Below are 23,116 nucleotides of genomic sequence, written 5' to 3'. Positions count from 1 at the left end.
AAACAGTTTTCCTCTGTGGGACTCATGGCTCAGAACAAGCAATAAATGAAGGAAATAAAGTTTATACAGCAGTCAAGATCAGAGATACAGCCAATTTTTGTGTCCATCCTCAGGAAGGAGTGCTCTCAGTATTCAGATGAATTAGTAGAATTAATTTTTCCTTAAAAAACATCACATCATACTTTGAGATATACCACTTCATAGCAGCGAGGAGATATAGCATGAGTATCAATGATATAGTTGCAAGAGGTGACATTACAGGGTGCTCCCTCAGTTCTCATACTTCACTAACTCATAATTCAACAATGATTGTCAATTGAACACACTTTCTTTCCATTCTGGTTTCCAGGTTATTACTCCTCTTGCCTACTTACGGATCTCCCAGGGGAGTGAAACCTCCTATATGCATTTTGGAAACAAACAAGAACTTCTTAAGCATCACACAAGATGCACGAAGGCTAGGGAGAAGCACACATTGTATTAATGATGAAAGCATTCTGTAATAATTGCCTCCATCATGTATGTGCCAAATGTACACATTTTCTGAAGTCAACTTATATACAGAGCATTTCAGGAAGAATAGTAAATACTTCAAGAGGCAATAGTTATTGAGTATTCCAAGAACAAAAGGTCATATAAACATGTGTCCAATCTACATATGTGGAATTATAACAATGTTATGCATGAGAATATTAAACAAATTATATACACAAATAATGATGTATTTATTGATGCAAAAACTCTACATAATAAGCAACAGTTCAACACAAATAACTTATTCATGCATTCATAACTGTCTGGGCAATAGTGGTTGTACATGGTAAGAGGTAATTTCGGTGTTTTATGAAGGCAGAATTATGCATAATGCCAACAATTAATTTGTCCCTAATGTTTATTATTATTTATTTAGATGGAGAAAGGGCAAGCCCCACATACACGGAAGTTCCTCCACCTCCACATATGTACATGAACTCTACTGAATATGTACAGTGGAACCTCGATTATCCGTTCCCGGAAAATACGTTTTCCCGGAATATGCGTTCAAATTACGTGGTCCCGCGAGCATCGTAATTAAATCACGTTGTAAAAGTCCCGCATTATCCGTTCCTCGAAGAAACGCTTTCCCGGATCAACCGTCTAGAAATTCCAGTCCCATCAATGCTAAATCCTCGATCAATCGTTTTTTAATAAACTGTATCTCACGAAAGGACGGCTATGGCATATTTATGGATCTTGGCGTTAACGCCCCGTCACTGCGATAATTAAAGCAACTACTGTACCGGTACTAGAAAAGCGATCGGCGGTGAACTTGCATAAGAGACCATCTTAGCATCGCATTCGGGTGGTATTGTTTAGAGAATCTCGGAAAATCATAAAGCAGAGGGTGCCCACAACATTTGCAAGGAGACACGGCGCATTTCGACAGCTCTGCTTGAAGACGGAACAAGTTTCGTCATATGTTCGCACTTATAAAACGTCCATATTATGTCCAGGGTTAGATGTTTATATTTTTACATTTTTTCGATCATACTGCCGAAGAGGTTTTCGGCACTTTGCTCAGGGCACTGCAGAGTAACTGGGCTTTCACGCAGGAATCGAAACTGCTCCTTCTTAATACAAATTCAGTACCTTTTGATATTATCGTACATGATATGTTAGCGAGACCAAAACAGATGTTGCACCGTACATAAAATAAAAATAAAATAAAAAAATAAAAAAAGACATGGGAGGTCTTGGGATAGCCTATTACTGTTTAGGTCCTGATGTAAGACTGGGAATGTTACGTTTTCGAGTTAAAATACCAAAAACTGCAGTCGTTTTATTTGCGCACGTTACATTTTAAATGGTTGGTATCATTTCAAACTCGTATTGACATGTGCAGCGAGCGCGCTTTCCAGATGACCTCAAGGTCATGAATAACCGTAATTTCTGAAGTTTTTACATTTCTTTTATCTTTCCCATTTGATTGGATTTGTGACGCGCAGAATTGAATATAATGCATTCGAGAACTTTTAAGAATCGATACTTACATTCGAAACCATGCTTTCGAGTTCAACATAACCTTTAAAAGTCGATGTAGGCCTAATTTGCGCGGTACGAGATTTCCAGAAACTGACTACGAACAGTATATCGGAGACCAAATTACAATGAAAGATTAAGAAATGAACGGATTTCGCCATCATTTTGGGTGCTTTTATATCTAATGTGCTTTATTTTATTAGATGAGAGAATTAAAAACTACCTGTGGTCGATTGTCGTTTGGCTTGGCGTTATTAGATTTTTCGAAGTTTGGCTAGCCTAATCAAAGTTGCTGAACTTAAAGAAGTTTTCACGGGAAACTGACGAAGATTCCCCTGTAAAATTGAATATAAAGTACCGAGATTTTGAACTCGCGTACCGGTAATTAATGCGGTTTCGCGGTCTAACATGCCCGCCTCTTATCCAGAGGACCCGGGTTCGATTGCGACCAGGTCAGGCAATTTTACCTGGATATAAGTCTGGTTCCAGGTCCATTCAGCCTACGTGAATACCTTTAATTGTGGAGCTATCTAATGGTGAGATGGCGACCCCGATCTACAGAGCCAGGAATATTTGCCGAGAGGATTCGTCGCACTGACCATGCGCCCCTCGTAATCTGCAGGCCTTCGAGCTGAGCAGTGGTCGCTTGGCAGGCAAAGTCCCACTGGGGCTGTAGTTTGGTTTGGTTTAGTGGTTTTTGTAAGATTATAATTATACATATTTAATTTTTGTGATGTTTAGCCAAATTGTTGATGGTTTTCATTCATTCCCGGATTTTCCGTTTTCCCGTGTTGTACGTTTTATTTTCATGGTCCCTCGAAAAACGGAGAATAGAGGTTTCACTGTACATACAAATTTATGTAGACAATTTTAAATTTACATATTTACACTACAAACACTGTACCCTTAGAATAATAATTATCTTGATTTATCCTGAAGATATTAGAGTAAGAACACCCAGCCATTTATACTCTCACTCAGACCCCTGTATACACACTCATTCACAACCACTCCCACACGCGCACGCATACACATTCGCCCACATACCGTACACCTGTACTTGCACCCATCCTTCTTGCAATTCTAATTTATACAAGTTATATACATCACATATAGGTTTATATTTACATATACATTTTCTTTACTTCGCGGAGGAAGTGAGGAAAAGGAAGTAGCTTTACCTCAGATGGTATAAGGTTCCAGGTACGAGCAGCCCTTGAGTAAAACCCATTTAAATATGAGGTTGTTCTAGCGAAGGGAGGGACAAGAGTAACTCCTTGGCCTCTTTTAACAGAGCGGTAATTGAGCTGCAGGCGGTGGAAAGGGGAGAGGGGTGTGTGATCTGTCAGGGATTTCCTAAGGAAGGCTACATCTATTTGTGTACATAACGAGTTCACTGGTGGCAATGACATGGCTGTGTTTAAGGGGATGTGTTTGTTAATTAAACGTTCTGCTCGTCGCTGGATACCTTCTTGTTTCCTCATATTTTCCGTTGTAGTTGGATGCCAGGAAGGAAGGCCATATAATAGTACGGGCCACACATGGGGAAATATAAGCCGTTCGTAGGGCTTTACTTCTTCCTCCCGACAGACATCTACGGACGAAACCTAGCGCCCGGTATGCCTTACACCTCACTTCCTCCGCGTGTTTATTCCATTTCAGATTGTCCGTAATGTGAATACCGAGCAGTCTGATGGAGTTAGAAGTCGGCAGTTGGATTCCACATAGAGTAGGTTGGTTCTGGAGTGGTTGTTTAGCTCTCCTTAGTCTTATATATTTACACTTCTTAATATTTATATACAATCTATCTACCTCACACCACAGAGCTATACTATACAGATCCGATTGGAATTGTACAATATCATCACTGTTTTTCATGGCTCTGTAAATGACTGTGTCAGCGGAATACTGCGCCATGGTCGAATTTACACAATCTGGTAATTACAAGTAATGAAAATCATTTTATTTTCCGTATTGAAAGAATCTCAATAATAATATAAGAGAATTTATTGGACTCCAACCTATTCAATACATTACAGGATGTTAACATTTTTAGTTAAACATCGTGAAAATGGAGACATGTTTCGCCCTCCATGTGGGGCATCATCAGTCATATCAAAGCACCTCAAAATTAAACCAGACGTCTGGTTGGAAATTATGAACATAATATGTAAGAAAGAATACATTAAAAAACACGTACAAGGTCCTATCCTAAACGAAATAACAATAGACTAGTTACACATAGTAAAATACGCTAGTGGTTTCTTAATATTAAAATGAGGCCATCATATGCACAGTATAAAAATGAAAGTAATCAAAGTCTATATGACATTGAGTTCGATGGTAGTTCTACGTAGTATATACAAATGTTGGCAAAATAAAACACCAATTTATAATTACAGTACAACTTATTTATAATTGTTAAAATTGATGAGGTAAAACATTCCAATTTGTCTATTTGTAATTTGGCTCCAACCAAAATAATTCGCCCTAGGATTCATGAGGTAGTCAACTCCGTTGGTCATTCTCTATATGAATGGAGTGCACAGTGCAAGTGAACAGCTTTTGTTGATTAGAAAATGAGGCTGTGCTAAGACAGAGTTAAAACAACACCGGCTTCAAATGAAGATAGTTAAAAACATCATTAGGTTCTTCCTAGTTGACTAAAGGTTTGCGTATATTTTGTTGTTGAAGTGTGGGAAAGTCAGTTGTTGGTTGAATGGGCAACGGTCGAAAATGTTGTGCAGTGCAATCGGTGTTTGAGCTGTCCTACATGTGAGGGAAATCTGAAAATGGAGGATTTGACTTAATTAGTTAAGTGAAATGACGGAAAAAGAGAAAAAAAAGGGGGAAATCATTGAGAAATGAAAGATGTGAAAGTTAAAACTTACCTTGAAAGCCGTTAAGCTGTTACCTAATTGCTAGGAGGTTTGTGGAGCACTGGCTGTCGCGAATGTCCTGCTCCTCGTGTTGTACGTGTGACGTCTTAGAGGAGGGGAGTGGATTTGAGAAGGCGGGGCTGTGGGTATGTGATTGGCGCTTGGGGAGGAGTTGTGTGTATTGGAGAGAGAATAGGGGCGTGATGAGTTAAGCGGCTTAGTGGGGGGTGCTTGGAGAGCTTGTTTTGAGGACGTTAACAAGTCTTTTGTCTTTCAGATTTAAGCTATTGAGCGAAAATATTAATTGTTCGTAAAGAGGGCTTCTGCTGCCTATTGGATCATTTAAATATTTATTCTTATTATATTTTTGGTTCAAAAAGTGTATAAATTTTCGAACTCTGTCATGAGCCTGCCTTTATCTAGTCTTTTTAAAATTTGGAGATCCTGTTCGATTGTGGTAAAACTACGTCCGGTGTCTTTCATATGGATGCTCATGACTGAGTGTTTATTGTGCTTTTGGGCATTGAAATGTTCTGCATATCTAATTGCAAAGCTTCTACCAGTTTGACCGATATATGAACTGTTACATTCAGCACGTTTCAGTCTATAAATGCCAGAGCCCGAAAATTTATTGTTGTCCGAGTTTATCTTATTGTGGTTGTTAAATAGCTTTTGATTAGAATTATGGGTCTTATAGACTATCCTAATATCATGTTTTTTTAAAGGGGTAGCGATCTGATGTATAATGGGGTTAATGTAGGTGAAAGATGCATATTTAGGCTTATTAATTTTTATTGGGGAGAGGTTCGTGGCCAATTTCAGTTTCACTTTATTGATTATTTTCTGTATGATTGAGGGATTGTATCCATTGAAAACAGCTATTTCTTTTATGGTACTTATTTCTTTTTTTAAATTGACGGTTGACATGGGAATTTTTAACGCTCTGTACACTACACTGTAAAACGAGGCTTGTTTGTGCGATTGTGGGTGAAGAGAATTTTGTTTTATGGTTGTGGGAGTGAATGAAGGTTTTCTGTGAATCTGGAAATCGAAATTGTTTAAGTTCCTGGTGATTGTAATGTCTAAAAAATTGATGAAATTATTGTCCTCATCTTCTTTAGTAAACTTGATGCAATTATCAACGCTGTGTAAGTAAGTTAGTATGTCTTCACTATTGTTGCAGCTTTTGTCTATTATTGCTAGTGTGTCATCGACATAGCGTAGCCAAAGACACAAACCATTAATGCTGTTTGTTATTTTACTATTTTCGAGGTTGTCCATATAAATTTCGGCGAGTATTCCCGAAATGGGATCACCCATGGCTAGACCTTCTTGTTTGTATATTTTATTATTGAACGTAAAATAAGTGTTATGAAGGACGAAAGTTAGTAATTTTAAGCATTCTTCTATTTCTAACTGACTTAAGGTGTTGTGTTTAGAAAGATTAGTTCGTATGATTTCGATAGTTTTTTTATCGGGAATGTTCGAGAACATATTGGTAATGTCAAATGAGCACATTATGTGGTTAGGCTGCAAATTAAATTTGTTTAAAGTTTCGCATAATTCTATTGAGTTTTTAATAGGGTGTTTATTGTGAAATGTGAAGTGTTTCTTAAGGAATTTTTGGAGGAACTGAGAAGTTTTGTACGTTGGGCTGTTTCGGCTATTTATGATGGGTCGAATGGGAACGTCATTTTTATGTATTTTTGGCAGTTATCTGACGGTGGGTAATTTGGGATTCATGTTGATGAGTTTTTGATGTTCGTGTTTATTAAATAAAAAAGGTGAATTTTTTAGGAGTGTTTTTAAATTACGCTGAGTTTTTAAGATAGGATCTTTTGAAATTATTGAGTAAGAATTATTGGAAAAGAAATCCTCCGTTTTTTGGATGTAGTCGTGTTTATTCATTAGGACTACGGTATTGCCTTTGTCGGCTTTCGTTACTATAACATTATTGGTGTCTACCTTATTTCTTAATTCGTGGGTTTGTTTGAGAACGGTGAAATTATTGATGTTGGAAACTTCTTTTACAAGGGTGGGTAATTTCTTTTTTAACTCATATCTCACGTCATTTTGTCTGTCGAAAGGAATTTGTTTATTTATGTTGGATTCAACTTCGGCTATTGTGGTAATTATGTCCTCGGCTTTATTTGGACTAGGCCAATTATATTTTAGGCCTTGGTCAAAGAAATTGATTTCATTATCCAAAAATGTGGTGTTAGATAAATTGATAGTGGTTGGAGTGTTTTTCCATGAGGGGGTGAAAGTATCTCTATTTTTGTTTTGGTTTATGGATTTAGGTTTCTCTTCCAATAGACATGTCAACTTGTGGTCTAAGGTTTTTTGTCTTTTGTCTAATATGTTCTGCAATTTACGTGCAATGTGTATTTGGTACGAGCTCTATTCGAGAGGTGATAATGATTGAGCAGTGATCAAATGTTCCCGGCAAAGCTGCAGGTTTAGTAGGGTTTTGTTCTATACATTAGTTTAATTTCATTTCTAAGCCAGATGGTGTTGACTTTATTTTGGACGTCTTTAGATTTGAGTGTTGGAATGAAAGATAAAAGACTTGTTAACGTCCTCAAAACAAGCTCTCCAAGCACCCCCACTAAGCCGCTCAACTCATCACGCCCCTATTCTCCCAATCACATACCCACAGCCCCGCCTTCTCAAATCCACTCCACTCCTCTAAGACGTCACACGTACAACACGAGGAGCAGGACATTAGGGACAGCCAGTCCTTCACAAACCTCCTAGCAATTAGGTAACAGCTTAACAGCTTTCAAGGTAAGTTTTAACTTTCACATCTTTCATTTCTCAATGATTTACCGCCTTTTTTTTTTTCTCTTTTTCCGTCATTTCACTTAACTAATTAAGACAAATCCTCCATTTTCAGATTTCCCTCACATGTAGCACAGCTCAAACACCGATTGCACTGCACAACATTTTCGACCGTTGCCCATTCAACCAACAACTGACTTTCCCACACTTCAACAACAAAATATACGCAAACCTTTAGTCAACTAGGAAGAACCTAATGAGGTTTTTAACTATCTTCATTTGAAGCCGGTGTTGTTTTAACTCTGTCTTAGTACAGCCTCACTTTATAATCAACCAAAGCTGTTCACTTGCACTGTGCACTCCATTCATATAGAGAGTGACCAACGGAGTTGACTACCTCATGAAACCTAGGGCAAATTATTTTGGTTGGAGCCAAATTACAAATAGACAAATTGGAATGTTTTACCTCATCAATTTTAACAATTATAAATAAGTGTACAGTAATTATAAATTGTGTTTTATTTTGCCAACATTTGTATATACTACGTAGAACTACCATCGAACTCAATATCATATAGACTTTGATTACTTTCATTTTTATACTGTGCATATGATGGCCTCATTTTAATATTAAGAAACCACTAGCGTATTTTACTATGTGTAACTAGTCTATTGTTATTTTGTTTAGGATAGGACCTTGTACGTGTTTTTTAATGTATTCTTTCTTACATATTATGTTCAAAATTTCCAACCAGACGTTTGGTTTAATTTTGAGGTGCTTTGATATGACTGATGATGCCCCACATGGAGGGCAAAACATGTCTCCATTTTAACAATGTTTAACTAAAAATGTTAACATCCTGTAATGTATTGAATAGGTTGGAGTCCAATAAATTCTCTTATATTATTATTGAGATTCTTTCAATACGGAAAATAAAATGATTTTCATTACATGTAATGATAAAGCCAACCAGGCTAATAAAAATAAAAACAGATATCAAAACCTCAAAATCAAATTTGGTAAAATTTCAAAAGATATTTTATTCTTAAAAGAATGTTTAAGAATAGGTCTGGTGCCGAATTTCTTAAAATCAACTCAAAGGAAAAACATTCCAACACTCAAATCTAAAGCCGTCCAAAATAAAGTCAACAAAATCTGGCTTAGAAATGAAATTAAACTAATGTATAGATAAAAATCCCTACTAAACCTGCAGCTTTACTGGGAACATTTGATCACTGCTCAATCATTATCACCTCTCGAATGGAGCTCATACCAAAGACACATTGCACATAAATTGCAGAACATATTAGACAAAAAACAAAATACCTTAGACCACAAGTTGACATGTCTATTAGAAGAGAAACCTAAATCCATAAACCAAAACAAAAAATAGAGAAACTATCACCCCCTCATGGAAAAACACTCCAACCACTATCAATTTATCTAACACCACATTTTCGGATAATGAAATCAATTTCTTTGACCAAGGCCTAAAATATAATTGGCCTAGTCCAAATAAAGCCGAGGACATAATTACCACAATAGCCGAAGTTGAATCCAACATAAATAAACAAATTCCTTTCGACAGACAAAATGACGTGAGATATGAGATAAAAAAGAAATTACCCACCCTTGTAAAAGAAGTTTCCAACATCAATAATTTCACCGTTCTCAAACAAACCCACGAATTAAGAAATAAGGTAGACACCAATAATGTTACAGTAACGAAAGCCGACAAAGGCAATACCGTAGTCCTAATGAATAGACACGACTACATCCAAAAAACGGAGGATTTCTTTTCCGATAATTCTTACTCAATAATTTCAAAAGATCCTATCTTAAAAACTCAGCGTAATTTAACAACACTCCTACAAAATTCACCTTTTTAATTTAATGAACACGAACATCAAAAACTCATCAACATGAATCCCAAATTACCCACCGTCAGATAACTGCCAAAAATACATAAAAATGACGTTCCCATTCGACCCATCATAAATAGCCGAAACAGCCCAACGTACAAAACTTCTCAGTTCCTCCAAAAATTCCTTAAGAAACACTTCACATTTCACAATAAACACCCTATTAAAAACTCAATAGAATTATGCGAAACTTTAAACAAATTTAATTTGCAGCCTAACCACATAATGTGCTCATTTGACATTACCAATATGTTCTCGAACATTCCCGATAAAAAAACTATCGAAATCATACGAACTAATCTTTCTAAACACAGCACCTTAAGTCAGTTAGAAATAGAAGAATGCTTAAAATTACTAACTTTCGTCCTTCATAACACTTATTTTACGTTCAATAATAAAATATACAAACAAGAAGGTCTAGCCATGGGTGATCCCATTTCGGGAATACTCGCTGAAATTTATATGGACAACCTCGAAAATAGTAAAATAACAAACAGCATTAATGGTTTGTGTCTTTGGCTACGCTATGTCGATGATACATTAGCAATAATAGACAAAAGCTGCAACAATAGTGAAGACATACTAACTTACTTAAACAGCGTTGATAAATGCATCAAGTTTACTAAAGAAGATGAGGACAATAATTTCATCAATTTTTTTAGACATTACAATCACCAGGACCTTAAACAATTTCGATTTCCAGATTCACAGAAAACCTTCATTCACTCCCACAACCATAAAACAAAATTCTCTTCACCCACAATCGCACAAACAAGCCTCGTTTTACAGTTTAGTGTACAGAGCGTTAAAAATTCCCATGTCAACCGTCAATTTAAAAAAAGAAATAAGTACCATAAAAGAAATAGCTGTTTTCAATGGATACAATCCCTCAATCATACAGAAAATAATCAATAAAGTGAAACTGAAATTGGCCACGAACCTCTCCCCAATAAAAATTAATAAGCCTAAATATGCATCTTTCACCTACATTAACCCCCATTATACATCAAATCGCTACCCCTTTAAAAAAACATGATATTAGGATAGCCTATAAGACCCATAATTCTAATCAAAAGCTATTTTTCAACCACAATAAGATAAACTCGGACAACAATAAATTTTCGGGCTCTGGCATTTATAGACTGAAATGTGCTGAATGTAACAATTCATGTATCGGTCAAACTGGTAGAAGCTTTGCAATTAGATATGCAGAACATTTCAATGCCCAAAAGCACAATAAACACTCAGCCATGAGCATCGATATGAAAGACACTGGACATAGTTTTACCACAATCGAACAGGATCTCCAAATTTTAAAAAGACTAGATAAAGGCAGGCTCATGACAGAGTTCGAAAATTTATACATTTTTTTTTTTGGACCAAAAATATAATACGAATAAAAATTTAAATGATCCAATAGACAACAGAAGCCCTCTTTACGAACAATTAATATTTTCGCTCAATAGTTTAAATCTGAAAGACAAAGGACTTGTTAACGTCCTCAAAACAAGCTCTCCAAGCACCCCCACTAAGCCGCTCAACTCATCACGCCCCTATTCTCCCTCCAATACACACAACTCCTCCCCAAGCGCCAATCACATACCCACAGCCCCCGCCTTCTCAAATCCACTCCCCTCCTCTAAAGACGTCACACGTACAACACGAGGAGCAGGACATTAGCGACAGCCAGTGCTCCACAAACCTCCTAGCAATTAGGTAACAGCTTAACAGCTTTCAAGGTAAGTTTTGACTTTCACATCTTTCATTTCTCAATGATTTCCCCCTTTTTTTTTCTCTTTTTCTGTCATTTCACTTAACTAATTAAGACAAATCCTCCATTTTCAGATTTCCCTCACATGTAGGACAGCTCAAACACCGATTGCACAGCACAACATTTTCGACCGTTGCCCATTCAACCAACAACTGACTTTCCCAAACTTCAACAACAAAATATACGCAAACCTTTAGTCAACTAGGAAGAACCTAATGATGTTTTTAACTATCTTCATTTGAAGCCAGTGTTGTTTTAACTCTGTCTTCGCACAGCCTCATTTTATAAACAACAAAAGCTGTTCACTTGCACTGTGCACTCCATTCATATAGAGTGACCAACGGAGTTGCCTACCTCATGAATCCTAGGGCGAATTATTTTGGTTGGAGCCAAATTACAAACAGACAAATTGGAATGTTTTACCTCATCAATTTTAACAATTATAAATAAGTGTACAGTAATCATAAATTGTGTTTTATTTTGCCAACATTTGTATATACTACGTAGAACTACCATCGAACTCAATATCATATAGACTTTGATTACTTTCATTTTTATACTGTGCATATGATGGCCTCATTTTAATATTAAGAAACCACTAGCGTATTTAACTATGTGTAACTAGTCTATTGTTATTTCGTTTAGGATAGGACCTTGTACGTGTTTTTTAATGTATTCTTTCTTACGTATTATGTTCATAATTTCCAACCAGACATCTGGTTAGTTTTGAGGTGCTTTGTGAGGCGAATGGAGGAGGATAGGTTACCTAGGAGAATAATGGACTCTGTTATGGAGGGTAAGAGAAGTAGAGGGAGACCAAGACTACGATGGTTAGACTCGGTTTCTAAGGATTTAAAGATAAGAGGTATAGAACTAAATGAAGCCACAACACTAGTTGCAAATCGAGGATTGTGGCGACGTTTAGTAAATTCTCAGAGGCTTGCAGACTGAACGGTGAAAGGCATAACAGTCTATAATGATAATGTATGTATGTATGTATGTATGTATGTATGTATGTATGTATGTATGCATGCATGTTGATATGACTGATGATGCCCCACATGGAGGGCGAAACATGTCTCCATTTTAACGATGTTTAACTAAAAATGTTAACATCCTGTAATGTATTGAATAGGTTGGAGTCCAATAAATTCTCTTATATTATTATTGACAATCTGTTAAGTCGAGAGCATAAATCGTGTACAGGAGGGGCCATATCACAATGCCCTGAATTACTCCAGAAGTAATTGTGGTTTGGTCTGATTTGGCTCCTCCGTTCACAACACATTGCGTTCGACCCACCAAAAATGACCTCAACCATGACAGCAGTTTACCCTGAATGCCGTAGTTGCTGAGTTTTAACAGAAGTCTTTGATGTGACACCTGGTCAAAAGCTTTGCTCCAGTCCAGAGTCACACAGTCTATTTGTGAGACATCAGTCTGCTCCAAAGAGAACTGCCAGTCATCAATGACTTTTGTTAGAAGTGTTGGGCAGGATTTTCCCGGAATGAAGCCATGCTGGTTTGAGTTTAGCAGGTTTCTCTCCTTGAGAAAATCCAACATACATTTAGCAACTAGACGTTCCATACATTTACAGACCCCTGATGTTATAGAAACTGGGCGGTAATCATCTACGTTTTCCTTATCTCCATCTTTGAAAACTGGCATTACGTTGGCTTCTTTCCACTCCAAACGTACAGACCCGGTATTAATGGAATAGTTGAAGAGAGCGCAAAGCGAGGGCGCCAAGGCGACTGCACAATTCTTGAGAATTCTTGCTGGCACTCGGTCCGGCCCGGTCGCGGCATGAGGTTTTGTTTTCAGAAGGCTCTCCTTTACTTCATTCGTTGAGAAATACAGGTTGGTTAGAGGGAAGAGAGGGGTATATGTTGTCCTTGAATATAGCATGTTCTCTTCCTCAGTAGGTACGGAGAAGTTACTTTTAAATTTCCTGTTGAAGGCGTCTGCAATTTCTTGTGGTGTGGAGACTGCCGTACCGTTATGTTTAAATACAGATGGAGCTCTGTTGCAACCTTTACTTCTGAGAAGAGCCCAGAGTTCCTTGGAGTTGGTGTTGAGACTGTGGATGTAAGAATCGTAGGAATCTCTGATAGATTGTTTAGCCTTGTTCCTAGCCAGCCTGTATTTCTCCCACACATAATCGTTTGGATTTCTTTTCCATTTCTGGTACAGGCGGTCCCTTCTTCGAATTTCTCGCACTATCTCCTTGGTAATCCATGGAGATTTTCGTCTGCTGGTTATATTTACTGTTGGTGTGGTTTCTTCTACGCATTGAAAGAAAATTTTCTTCCAGTCGTTCCATATCTTGTTTATGTCAGTACTGCTGGCGAAATCTGAGGTGAGAACGGGGAGGCGGTTGGATAGTAAAGTGGATAGATCGTTCCAGTTTGTTCGGGAAAAATTATAAACTGTTCTGGTATGGAGTTTGGGGGATGGTTTTATATGGGTCAGTGTTGCGAGAATTGCCTGATGGTCACAGAATCCAGGAATAGTATTAAGAGATTGGACGGACTGTGGTATATTACTTAAGGAAAAGATCAAGGGTTGAGCGTGTTGTTTGCGTAATACGCGTGGCTTCGAACATTAATTGATGAAGGAATAAATCATAGAAAGCGGAAAGGAATTTATTGGCGAGGGGGTTATTTGGAATGTTTACATTTTCTCTGTAGATTTTGCTTTTTGTCCAAAAAAAAAAACAAATTTATTAAGGTCTGTGGACCATGGTAGCATCAATAAATCATTTTTGTGTAACTTATTTTATACTTCGGCTAAGGTTGTTCCTCTGCATACCATACAAACAGCTGTAATATATACAGGGTGTCCCACCCAACTCTGCGACTCCAAATATCTCCGAAATGAAACAAAATATGAAAATTCCAATTGGCCAGGAACATACCCATGTCAAGGGCTCACACAATGAGAGAAGGCACGCGCAATCCACAAAGGCAAACAAGTAACACCTCCAACAACAAGTTGTGCTTTAAAAAGTGGAACATGTATGTTTATTCTAGCAAAATGACAACTGGAACTACAACTAGTGATAACACACTTGGTTCCGCTTTTCTAAACACACTTACTAGTGGCCTATAGCCCTCAGAAACTTCATTGTTGTGCAGTACATCTGGCACGGAAAATGCACCCACAAATCACCAGTAGCGTCTTGTCCGATGAACAGATGTTTGAAGTGCCCTTCGTTTGCATCAATACACTTTTGGAATCTGGTAACAAGAGAGTGTTGCACGGATTGCAGTGTTTGTACAGATATTGCCGCACACGCCGCAGTAATACTATGTTGCATATCCTCTACTGTCGTTGGCGGTTTTTGATACACGCTATTTTTCACTGTGCCCCAGAGAAAGAAGTCTAATGGCGTCAAGTCTGGGGACGAAGGTGGCCATCACACAGGACCTCCCCGTCCTATCCACCTATTTGAAAACGTCTCATCCACAACGTCTCTGGAAACTCGTGCAGAATGTGCGGGACACTCATCATGCTGGAACTAGGCTACATTGATAGATGCGATTCCAATCCCACATCCTCCATGAGGAGGGGTAGTGTGTGTTGCAGAAATGATGAATGTCGCTGTCCGTTTAATGTTCCCTGATAAAAATAGGGACCTAAAATACGGTTACCAATGATACCGCACCAAACATTGACACTCCACTGCCGTTGATGAGCAACTTGGCGAATCCAGTGGGGATTTTACTCGGACCAATAGTGCATGTTCCGCAGATTCACACGACCATGATTTGTAAATGAAGCTTCGTCCATAAACAACATATTACATAGGAATGCTGGATTACCTTGCAACTGCTGAAGTGCAAAACGACAGAATACAATGCGGGATTCAAAGTCCGTCCCGTACAGTTCCTGGTGCAGTGAGATATGGAACGGATGAAACCGATGCCTTTGCAAAATTCTGCTCACACTACTGCGGCTTATTCCAGAACCTTGTGCAATCCATCGGACACTCACCCGAGGATTGTGCGCTACAGCAGCCAGAACAGCAATTTCGTTTCCAGTGCCAGTCGCTGTCTTTGTACGTTGTCGCTTTGTGGGAGCCCAGCTTCCTGTTTCCCCGAGTTTCATGCCGATGTTCGCAATGGTACAAGGCAAAGGACACCGTCGATCTTGGTGGCGTTCAGCGTACAATGCCACAGCTGCAGTTGCATTTCTGCGACATTCGCCATAAATTAAAATAATATCCAGGTATTCTTCGTTACTGAAGGCCGGCATATTGACTAGATGACGGCAATTGTTACACACCACACGAAAACATGGTTTAATGTGTCAATATGGAAAGCAATATCCAAAACGTACGTGAATTACGGTACAGTATGACAGCAGACCAGACCAGGAGACACTAGTACACTGAAGCTAAAACGTGCCGAGCTGATATCGGTTTGTTTACAGCAGGCTACAGGCCAGTGCAAGCAACCCCTGCTCTGAGCACAGAAGTACGTGCGTTGCAGTACGTCATAAACGGTGGCGCCATTGCCATCCTCTAACAGCTATGTATTTCAGAACGTATGAGGTTTAGAAACGTGAAACCAAGAGTGTTATCACCAATTGCAGCTCTAGTTTTCATTTTGCTACAACAAGCATACATGTCCTATTTAAAAAATGCAACTTGGGGTTGGAAGTGCTACTTGTTCACCTTTATGGATTGTGCACACCTTCTCATTGTGTGAGCCCGACATGGGTAGTTCCTGGCCAATTGGAATTTTCATATTTTGTTTCATTTTGGGGATATTTGTGCTGATGCGGTGGGTTGATGTATGTATCAATGCTAACAGAGGCCATTTTGAACATTTTGTGTAAGAAAGCATTTCATATGTTATTCTGGTAGGTTCTGTTCCTGTGTGTTTCACATGATTAATGTACTCATCATACATTTATTGAACAATGAACATAGCAGCAGGCTTTTGCCCAAATACATGTTCACCATACCCATAAAAACCAAGTATACTATTCCTCCTACCATCTCCTGCTAAATGTGATTACTAATTTACATCTAACCCAATACATATAAGACTAATGAAAAAGAGAAATGTTTCGCTCCTATTCGGAGACCTTGGCAGAACAGCAACATTGATTAACGAAAGAAAAAAAAAATTAATAATGCCTTTCGGCAATAAAAAACAGTAAAATAAATAAAACACGTCGGCACTCTGAGGGGGTACATGACCTGCCCCCATCCTTAGTGTCAGCAACACACGTCTATTCACTTCCTCCTCACATGCAGACATCTTAGCAAGCAGGCACTGTCCTTGAACCCTGTTCCATATGGTTGGACCTGCATGCTTGCTCTTAGTCATCCTTTATTGTTCCACTAGCAAGTTACCCGTGCTTCGCTACGGTATTATACTGAAATTTATAATTGAATGCTTATTGTTTTAGATATATAATCCGCCGAAATTCGCGATCTGACCCGTTTTCTGCGAGAATCCGCGAAAATTCGCGATCTGACTCGTTTTCTAATAGATTACGGCAAGTTTCCTCCCATTTTTCAATCTTTCTTTCCAGCAAACGATTTCGTACTTTCCGGGCTAGGTCCAGGTATTCCACCCAGTTAGTTGGGCCCCTAAATCTTTGCCATTTTTTCCTATAAGCATTTTTAATATGGATCAAATCCTTCAGGGGATCTGTCGTGGTGTCGTCTTGGGTGCCTTGGAGGTAGCCCACTGAAACCGCGGCCGGACTGCATTCTTAGTCATTAGCCGTCCAGGACCCGTTTCCAGCGTGGTCCGCACATGTGACGACGGTCCAGAACATTATTATTATTATTATTATTATTATTATTATTATTATTATTATATGTTCTGGACCCCACAGCAATATGCAAGACCGCTACTTGGCGGTAAATTACATCTGCTGCCATTGTCATTGTTGACAATGTGACCAGCACCATTGTCGCGCGTAGGCAAGTGTGCGGGATTTCTGGCGATACGAATGACATACCTCCGTGTATTAGTGACCTTATTATAGAGGTGAACAATTTGACGGTCAATACCATTCCTATCGTTTATTTCAAATGTGTTTAAATTTTTATTTATATGCCAGGAGAATCTACTCTAATCTAAGAACGTTCTCCGAAGGAAAATATGGCTGTTGAAAAAGAACCCAGGAAAGATTAAAAATGATCGGTTTATGATCAGAATAAGTACATCGAAAGTCAACAGCCTGTTTCCTATCATTCGACAGGATCAGGGATGGAATGAATAAAGCCCCATCTAGCGGCGACAATATGAATTGTGCCGGCTGCCGAAGCTCCCCTCTGGGGCAATGATCGATGAGTGACAAATGAAATGAAATATTGGACAGTGTTGCTGGAATGAATGATGACAGGGAAAGCCGGAGTATCCGGAGAAAAACCTGTCCCACCGCCATTTTGTCCAGCACGAATGTCACATGGAGTGACCGGGATTTGAAACACGGAACCCAGCTGTGAGAGGCCGGCGCGCTGCCGACTGAGCAACGAAGGCTCCTTATAGGTACATTACGAACAGTAAAATCAATTGGTCTCACCTCCTTTTACACCCCACCGCCGTTAAGTTTATTTACCCCCAGCCCCCCAAAAATTAAAAGAAGGTGTGTTTCTTTTTGTTTAAAGGAGATTCCAAATACCAATGTTCACGTTTATTACCTTCAGTTTTGAGATATAAGTAACCCCTTAAAAATAATTCACTTTAACTTCCCTTCACACTCCCCCCCCCCTCACAAAGTGATATTAAGGCAAAAAATACTTGTTCCTTTAATAGTAAAGGATCTTCTAAATACCAATTATCACCACTCTAACCTCTTTAGTTTTTGATTTATGTGTCCTCATGAAAGGAATTCAGCTCCTTTTCACTCCCGCCCCCCGCCAAGATTGTCCCCCCAAAACGCGCTTTTCTTTGTGTTTAAATGAGATAAAAATACCAATTTTCACGTCTGTAACAACTTTAGTTTTTATTAGATGTATGTATTCTCATACAATTAAGTCAATTATTTTTTTCAATCCTTTAACCCCCCAAACCCCCTTCATTGGATTTTAAGAGAATACGTTTAAAGCAGATTCCAAAAATCAAATTTCACGTGTGTAACATCCTCATTTTTGAGATATCAGTAGCCTAATTAAAAGAATTCAACACCATTTTCAGTCACTTTTACCCCTCCCCCACACTTCCCAAGTGGTATTTCCGAAAACTAAAAATACACGTTTCTTTATTTTTAATAGAATTAAAAAATTACCATTTTTCACTTCTGTAACATGTTAAGTTTTTTGAGATATACTGTAGAAATTCTCATTTTAAAATTTCACCCCTTTTTAGTTCCCCTTAAGTGGAGTTTCCAAAGACAAATCACCTATGTTTCTTTACACTTACAGGAGATTCCAAATACCCACTTTTTACGTCTGTAACATTTTACGCTTCTCAGATATTCTGTAGACATAGTCTTTCAAAAAATTAACCCCAATTTGCCACTCCTGTTTAACCGCCATTAATTGCATTTTCCAAAAGCAAAAATATACGTGTTTCTTTATTTTTAAAGGAGATCCCATTTACAAATTTTCAGTTCTGTAATATCTTCAGTTTCTGAGATATATGTATCCTCATTAAAGGCATTCAACCCATTATTCACCCTTTTACACCCCTCCTATTGGGATTTAGAGAAAACAAAGAAATACGTGTTCCTTTATTTTTAAGGGAGATTCTAAACACCAATTTTTACATCCGTAAACGTTTAAAGTTTTAAGATGTAGACACACTCATTTTAAAAATTCACCCCCCTTTTCACCCCCCCATTATTTGGATTTTCCAAAAACGAAAAAATACCTGTTTCTTTATTTTTAAAATAGATCCCAAATACCAATTTTCAGGTCTGTAATATCTTCAGGTTCTGAAATATAAGTAGCCTCATTAAAGGCATTCAACCTCTTTTTCACCTTTTTCCATCCTTCCTATTAGGATTTTCCGAAAACAAAAATACGTGTTTCTTTATTTTTAAAGGAGATTCTAAATACCAAATTTTACATCTATAAACTTTAAAAGTTTTGAGATATAAATACACTCATTTTAAAAATTTCATCCCCCTTTTCACACCCCATTATTTGGATTTTCCCAAAACGAAAAAATACATGTTTCTTTATTTTTAAAGTGGATCCCAAATACCTATTTTCAGGTCTGTAATATATTCAGTTTCTAAGATATAAGTATTCTCTTTAAAGGCATTCAACCCAATTTTCACCCCCTTTTCACCCCTCCTATTGGGATTTTCCGAAAACAAAAACTACGTGTTCCTTGATTTATAATGAAGATTCTAAATACCAATTTTTACATCTCTAAACTTTAAAACTTTTGAGATATAGATGCACTCATTCTAAAAATTCACCCCCCTTTTCACCTTCGCATTAATTGGATTTTCCAAAAACAAAAAAATATGTGTTACTTTATTTTTGAAAGCGATCAAAAGTACCAATTTTGAGGTCTGTAATATCTTCAGTTTCTGAGATATAAGTACTCTCTTTAAAGGCATTCAACCCATTTTTCACCCCTTTTTACCCCTCCTATTGGGATTTTCAGAAAACAAAAAAATACGTGTTCCTTTATTTTTAATGAAGATTCTAAATACCAATTTTTACATCTCTAAACTTTAAAACTTTTGAGATATAGATGCACTCATTTTAAAAATTCACCCCCCTTTCACCCTCGCATTAAATGGATTTTCCAAAAACAAAAAAAATATGTGTTTCTTTATTTTTGACAGCGATCGAAAGTACCAATTTTGAGGTCTGTAATATCTTCAGTTTCTGAGATATAAGTAGCGGTATCCTGATTAAAGGCATTCAACCCCTTCTTCAACCTTTTTCACCGCTCCTATTGGGATTGTCTGGAAACAAAAAAATACGTGTTTCCTTATTTTTAAAGAAGATTCTAAATACCAATTTTCACATCTGTGAACTTTTAAAGTTTTGAGATATAGACACACTCATTTTAAAATTTTACCCCCCTTTTCACCCCCTTAGCGACGGAATATCCAAAAATCCTCTCTTAGCGAGCACCTACATGACCATATGAATATATCCACAAAATTTCATTTCTTTATGTCCAGTAGTTTTGGCTCGGCGATGATGAATCAGTCAGTCAGTCAGTCAGTCAGTCAGTCAGGACAAGCTACTTTATATATATATAGATTCCGCTGTACACACACAACTTTAGTCTGCTGAGTTATACACTATAACTTCTTCCAACTCGAAATCTCCCAAAACCCTGACTCATTATTTAAGAGCAGCATTTAAATCACACTCGCTAAGTCTTCTTTTAACATTTTTTTTTCTCTTTAAGATGTTTGACCAATTCGTTCTTCTATTTTGTCCACACATAACTTTTTAACAGCACATAAATATTTATTTAAGTTACCGGCCCTGGTCCATTCATTCGCTACCCATTTAATAATTTTCCGTTCATCCCCCTGCTTGAGTAGGGCTTGTTCCTCTGGATTCAATAATTTCCTTCTCACTTTTTCTAAAGCAACACATTCTTTCACCAAGTGCAAGTCATTGGACACTTTCTCACATAATCAACACCATGACTTATCTGCCCTTCTGGTCCATTCCTTATTCTTATACAGCCCCATTAACCACCTTAACATAGGTGCCTCTTCTCTCTGCTCTGTTTTACAACGATAATGCTTAATCTTGCAACTTTAGCGACTTCATTGTACAGACTAAGGGAACACTTCTCCCTACCTTCCTCTATCAGGTGCTGCCTTTGAATGTCTCTACCTCTCCCTACTATCTATCTCAGTCTACTGTTCTCCTTCCCGTACCACACTATCTTCCAAATATACCCCATACCAATCCTATCCAAATATGCTTTAACTTTCGTAAGCCAACACCCCTTATACATATGCTTCGACTGTTGAAGATACGCTGCTTGCAAAACAACAACCCCTGCTCCTGTTTTAAGTCTCATCCAATATTTTAGTACTCTTAACACAATCTGCTTCAATACACTCCCCACACATTAGTAATGCACCGGCATTAGCCGTGCATTGTGGTAATTGCATTATTATTTTGCTGAATCTGGATATAATGTTTCAAAATGTCTTTTTTATCCTCTAAACCCCATAGTTCCACCCCGTACAGCACTCTGCCCAGCACCAGCATTTTTAAAACCAGTCTCTGCAAGCTGTAATTTATAGCAGGGAATTTTGATTCTAGGATGTTGACCACCTAAAGTGCTGTGGCCCCCTTCCATTTGGCCATCTCAATTTGGTTGTCCCAGCCTCCTCTCCTGTTTATAATTACTCCCAAATATTCTAGTTTGCTTACCTCTTCAATCTTCACTCCCTGTACCACCCACATCCTTTCATTCTTCCTTCTCCTAATTTTACTTTCTACCATCACCTTTGACTTACTTCCATTAAATTTCAGGGACCATTTTCCTTGCAATCTCCTCAACCATGTTGAGGCTTTTCTGTAAACCTCCCCCTGTCAGGGCTAGAAGGATCACATCATCGGCAAATATTAAGCCTGGTACCTCTAGCCCATTTACCTCTGGCACTGCCCAGTTATTCACATGATTAATGTACTATGTTGAGTTGTAGAAAATATGAGTTCTAAGATGGAAATGAAGTGTTTCCAGATCCATCTAACACTTTTTCTTCTTTTACGTGTGAAGAATGTGTCCTGAAAGTTTGGCAGTATACAAGAAGTATCAGATCTTCAATGTCGCTGTTGATCAACAGATTCAAATCTTGCTCCAAGACTATGAAAGATTTCTAATCTCTAGAGGTAGTGTCTGTTTCAAAATGTAATTTTAAGCAAAATCTGCACTAGTTTCCAAAATGTAGCGTTATATCCAACAAACAAGGCTTCAATGAATTTATTGCAACTGCTGTTGTATTTATTATTTTGTTTTTTACAGCATGAAGTATGGACACCAAGATAAAACTGTGAAAACTGCAGAATTGGGTCTAAGTAGAAATCCTAATATTTCCAGTAGCAATGAAACTCACAGTAAAATAACATAACAATGATGGTCCCTAATAATAACTAAGGAAAACAGGTAACACAAAGCATATCTTAGACAAGTGATATGACATGTACATAAAACATTTCAGACTAAATTTAATTATTAGCAAGTGTGTCACTTTTCCTTGATATTTAGAAATTTCATGATCCGTATTGAAGAGGGATTACAATGATTGAAATGAGTAAGGGTCCTCCTATTCAGTACAAAGACATTTATTAATGTGAATTGATCACATGTCGTTCACAAGAGGTACTAGTTTCAGCACTTAACTCATGCCATCATCAGCCACCGAGTCAATTTTAATCATTGTGTCAGGTTTTCCCACAATTAAAATGACTTGGTTTAAACAAAACCTTTACATAACTCTGGGAACCTTATTCACATTGATGATACTTGTGTCTATACACTTGTCCATGAACATACGAAATCAAAACCAAAATCTAAAATTCACATTCCATTTTCAGTATTCTTACTCTGTTCTCCAGAAGGTTCATTCCGACAAATAACAGACACTCTTCGACCTTTGTGAATGATCCCATCTCTGAACTTGGAACAGTCATTGGGCAAGATCTCATGTGTAAAATCAAATCTGGCAATGCCTCTGAAAACGGAAAAATAATTAATATAAGTATAAAATACAAATTACATAATTACTGTACTAGAATTTTGTAATGTAAACATTTTTTCTCAAAATCTTGAAAACA

At 37.7% G+C, this 23,116-nt stretch overlaps 1 protein-coding gene across 3 annotated transcripts in view; it reads right to left on the bottom strand.

The window, feature by feature from the left end:
* Positions 1–23,116, bottom strand: part of LOC136864097 (alpha-ketoglutarate-dependent dioxygenase alkB homolog 7, mitochondrial) — a 113,905-nt gene that overhangs the window by 13,408 nt on the left and 77,381 nt on the right. For all 3 annotated transcript variants that reach the window (XM_067140668.2, XM_067140669.2, XM_067140670.2), the window contains exon 4: positions 22,886–23,013. In XM_067140668.2, the coding sequence (XP_066996769.1) occupies positions 22,886–23,013 (128 nt within the window). The remainder of the gene's footprint in view (positions 1–22,885; positions 23,014–23,116) is intronic.

Source organism: Anabrus simplex, chromosome 2 (assembly GCF_040414725.1).
Source record: "Anabrus simplex isolate iqAnaSimp1 chromosome 2, ASM4041472v1, whole genome shotgun sequence".
In the NCBI taxonomy this organism is placed as follows: domain Eukaryota; kingdom Metazoa; phylum Arthropoda; class Insecta; order Orthoptera; family Tettigoniidae; genus Anabrus; species Anabrus simplex.
The sequence above is the reverse complement of the archived record's forward strand: the minus strand, read 5'-3'. Positions and strand labels throughout refer to the sequence as shown.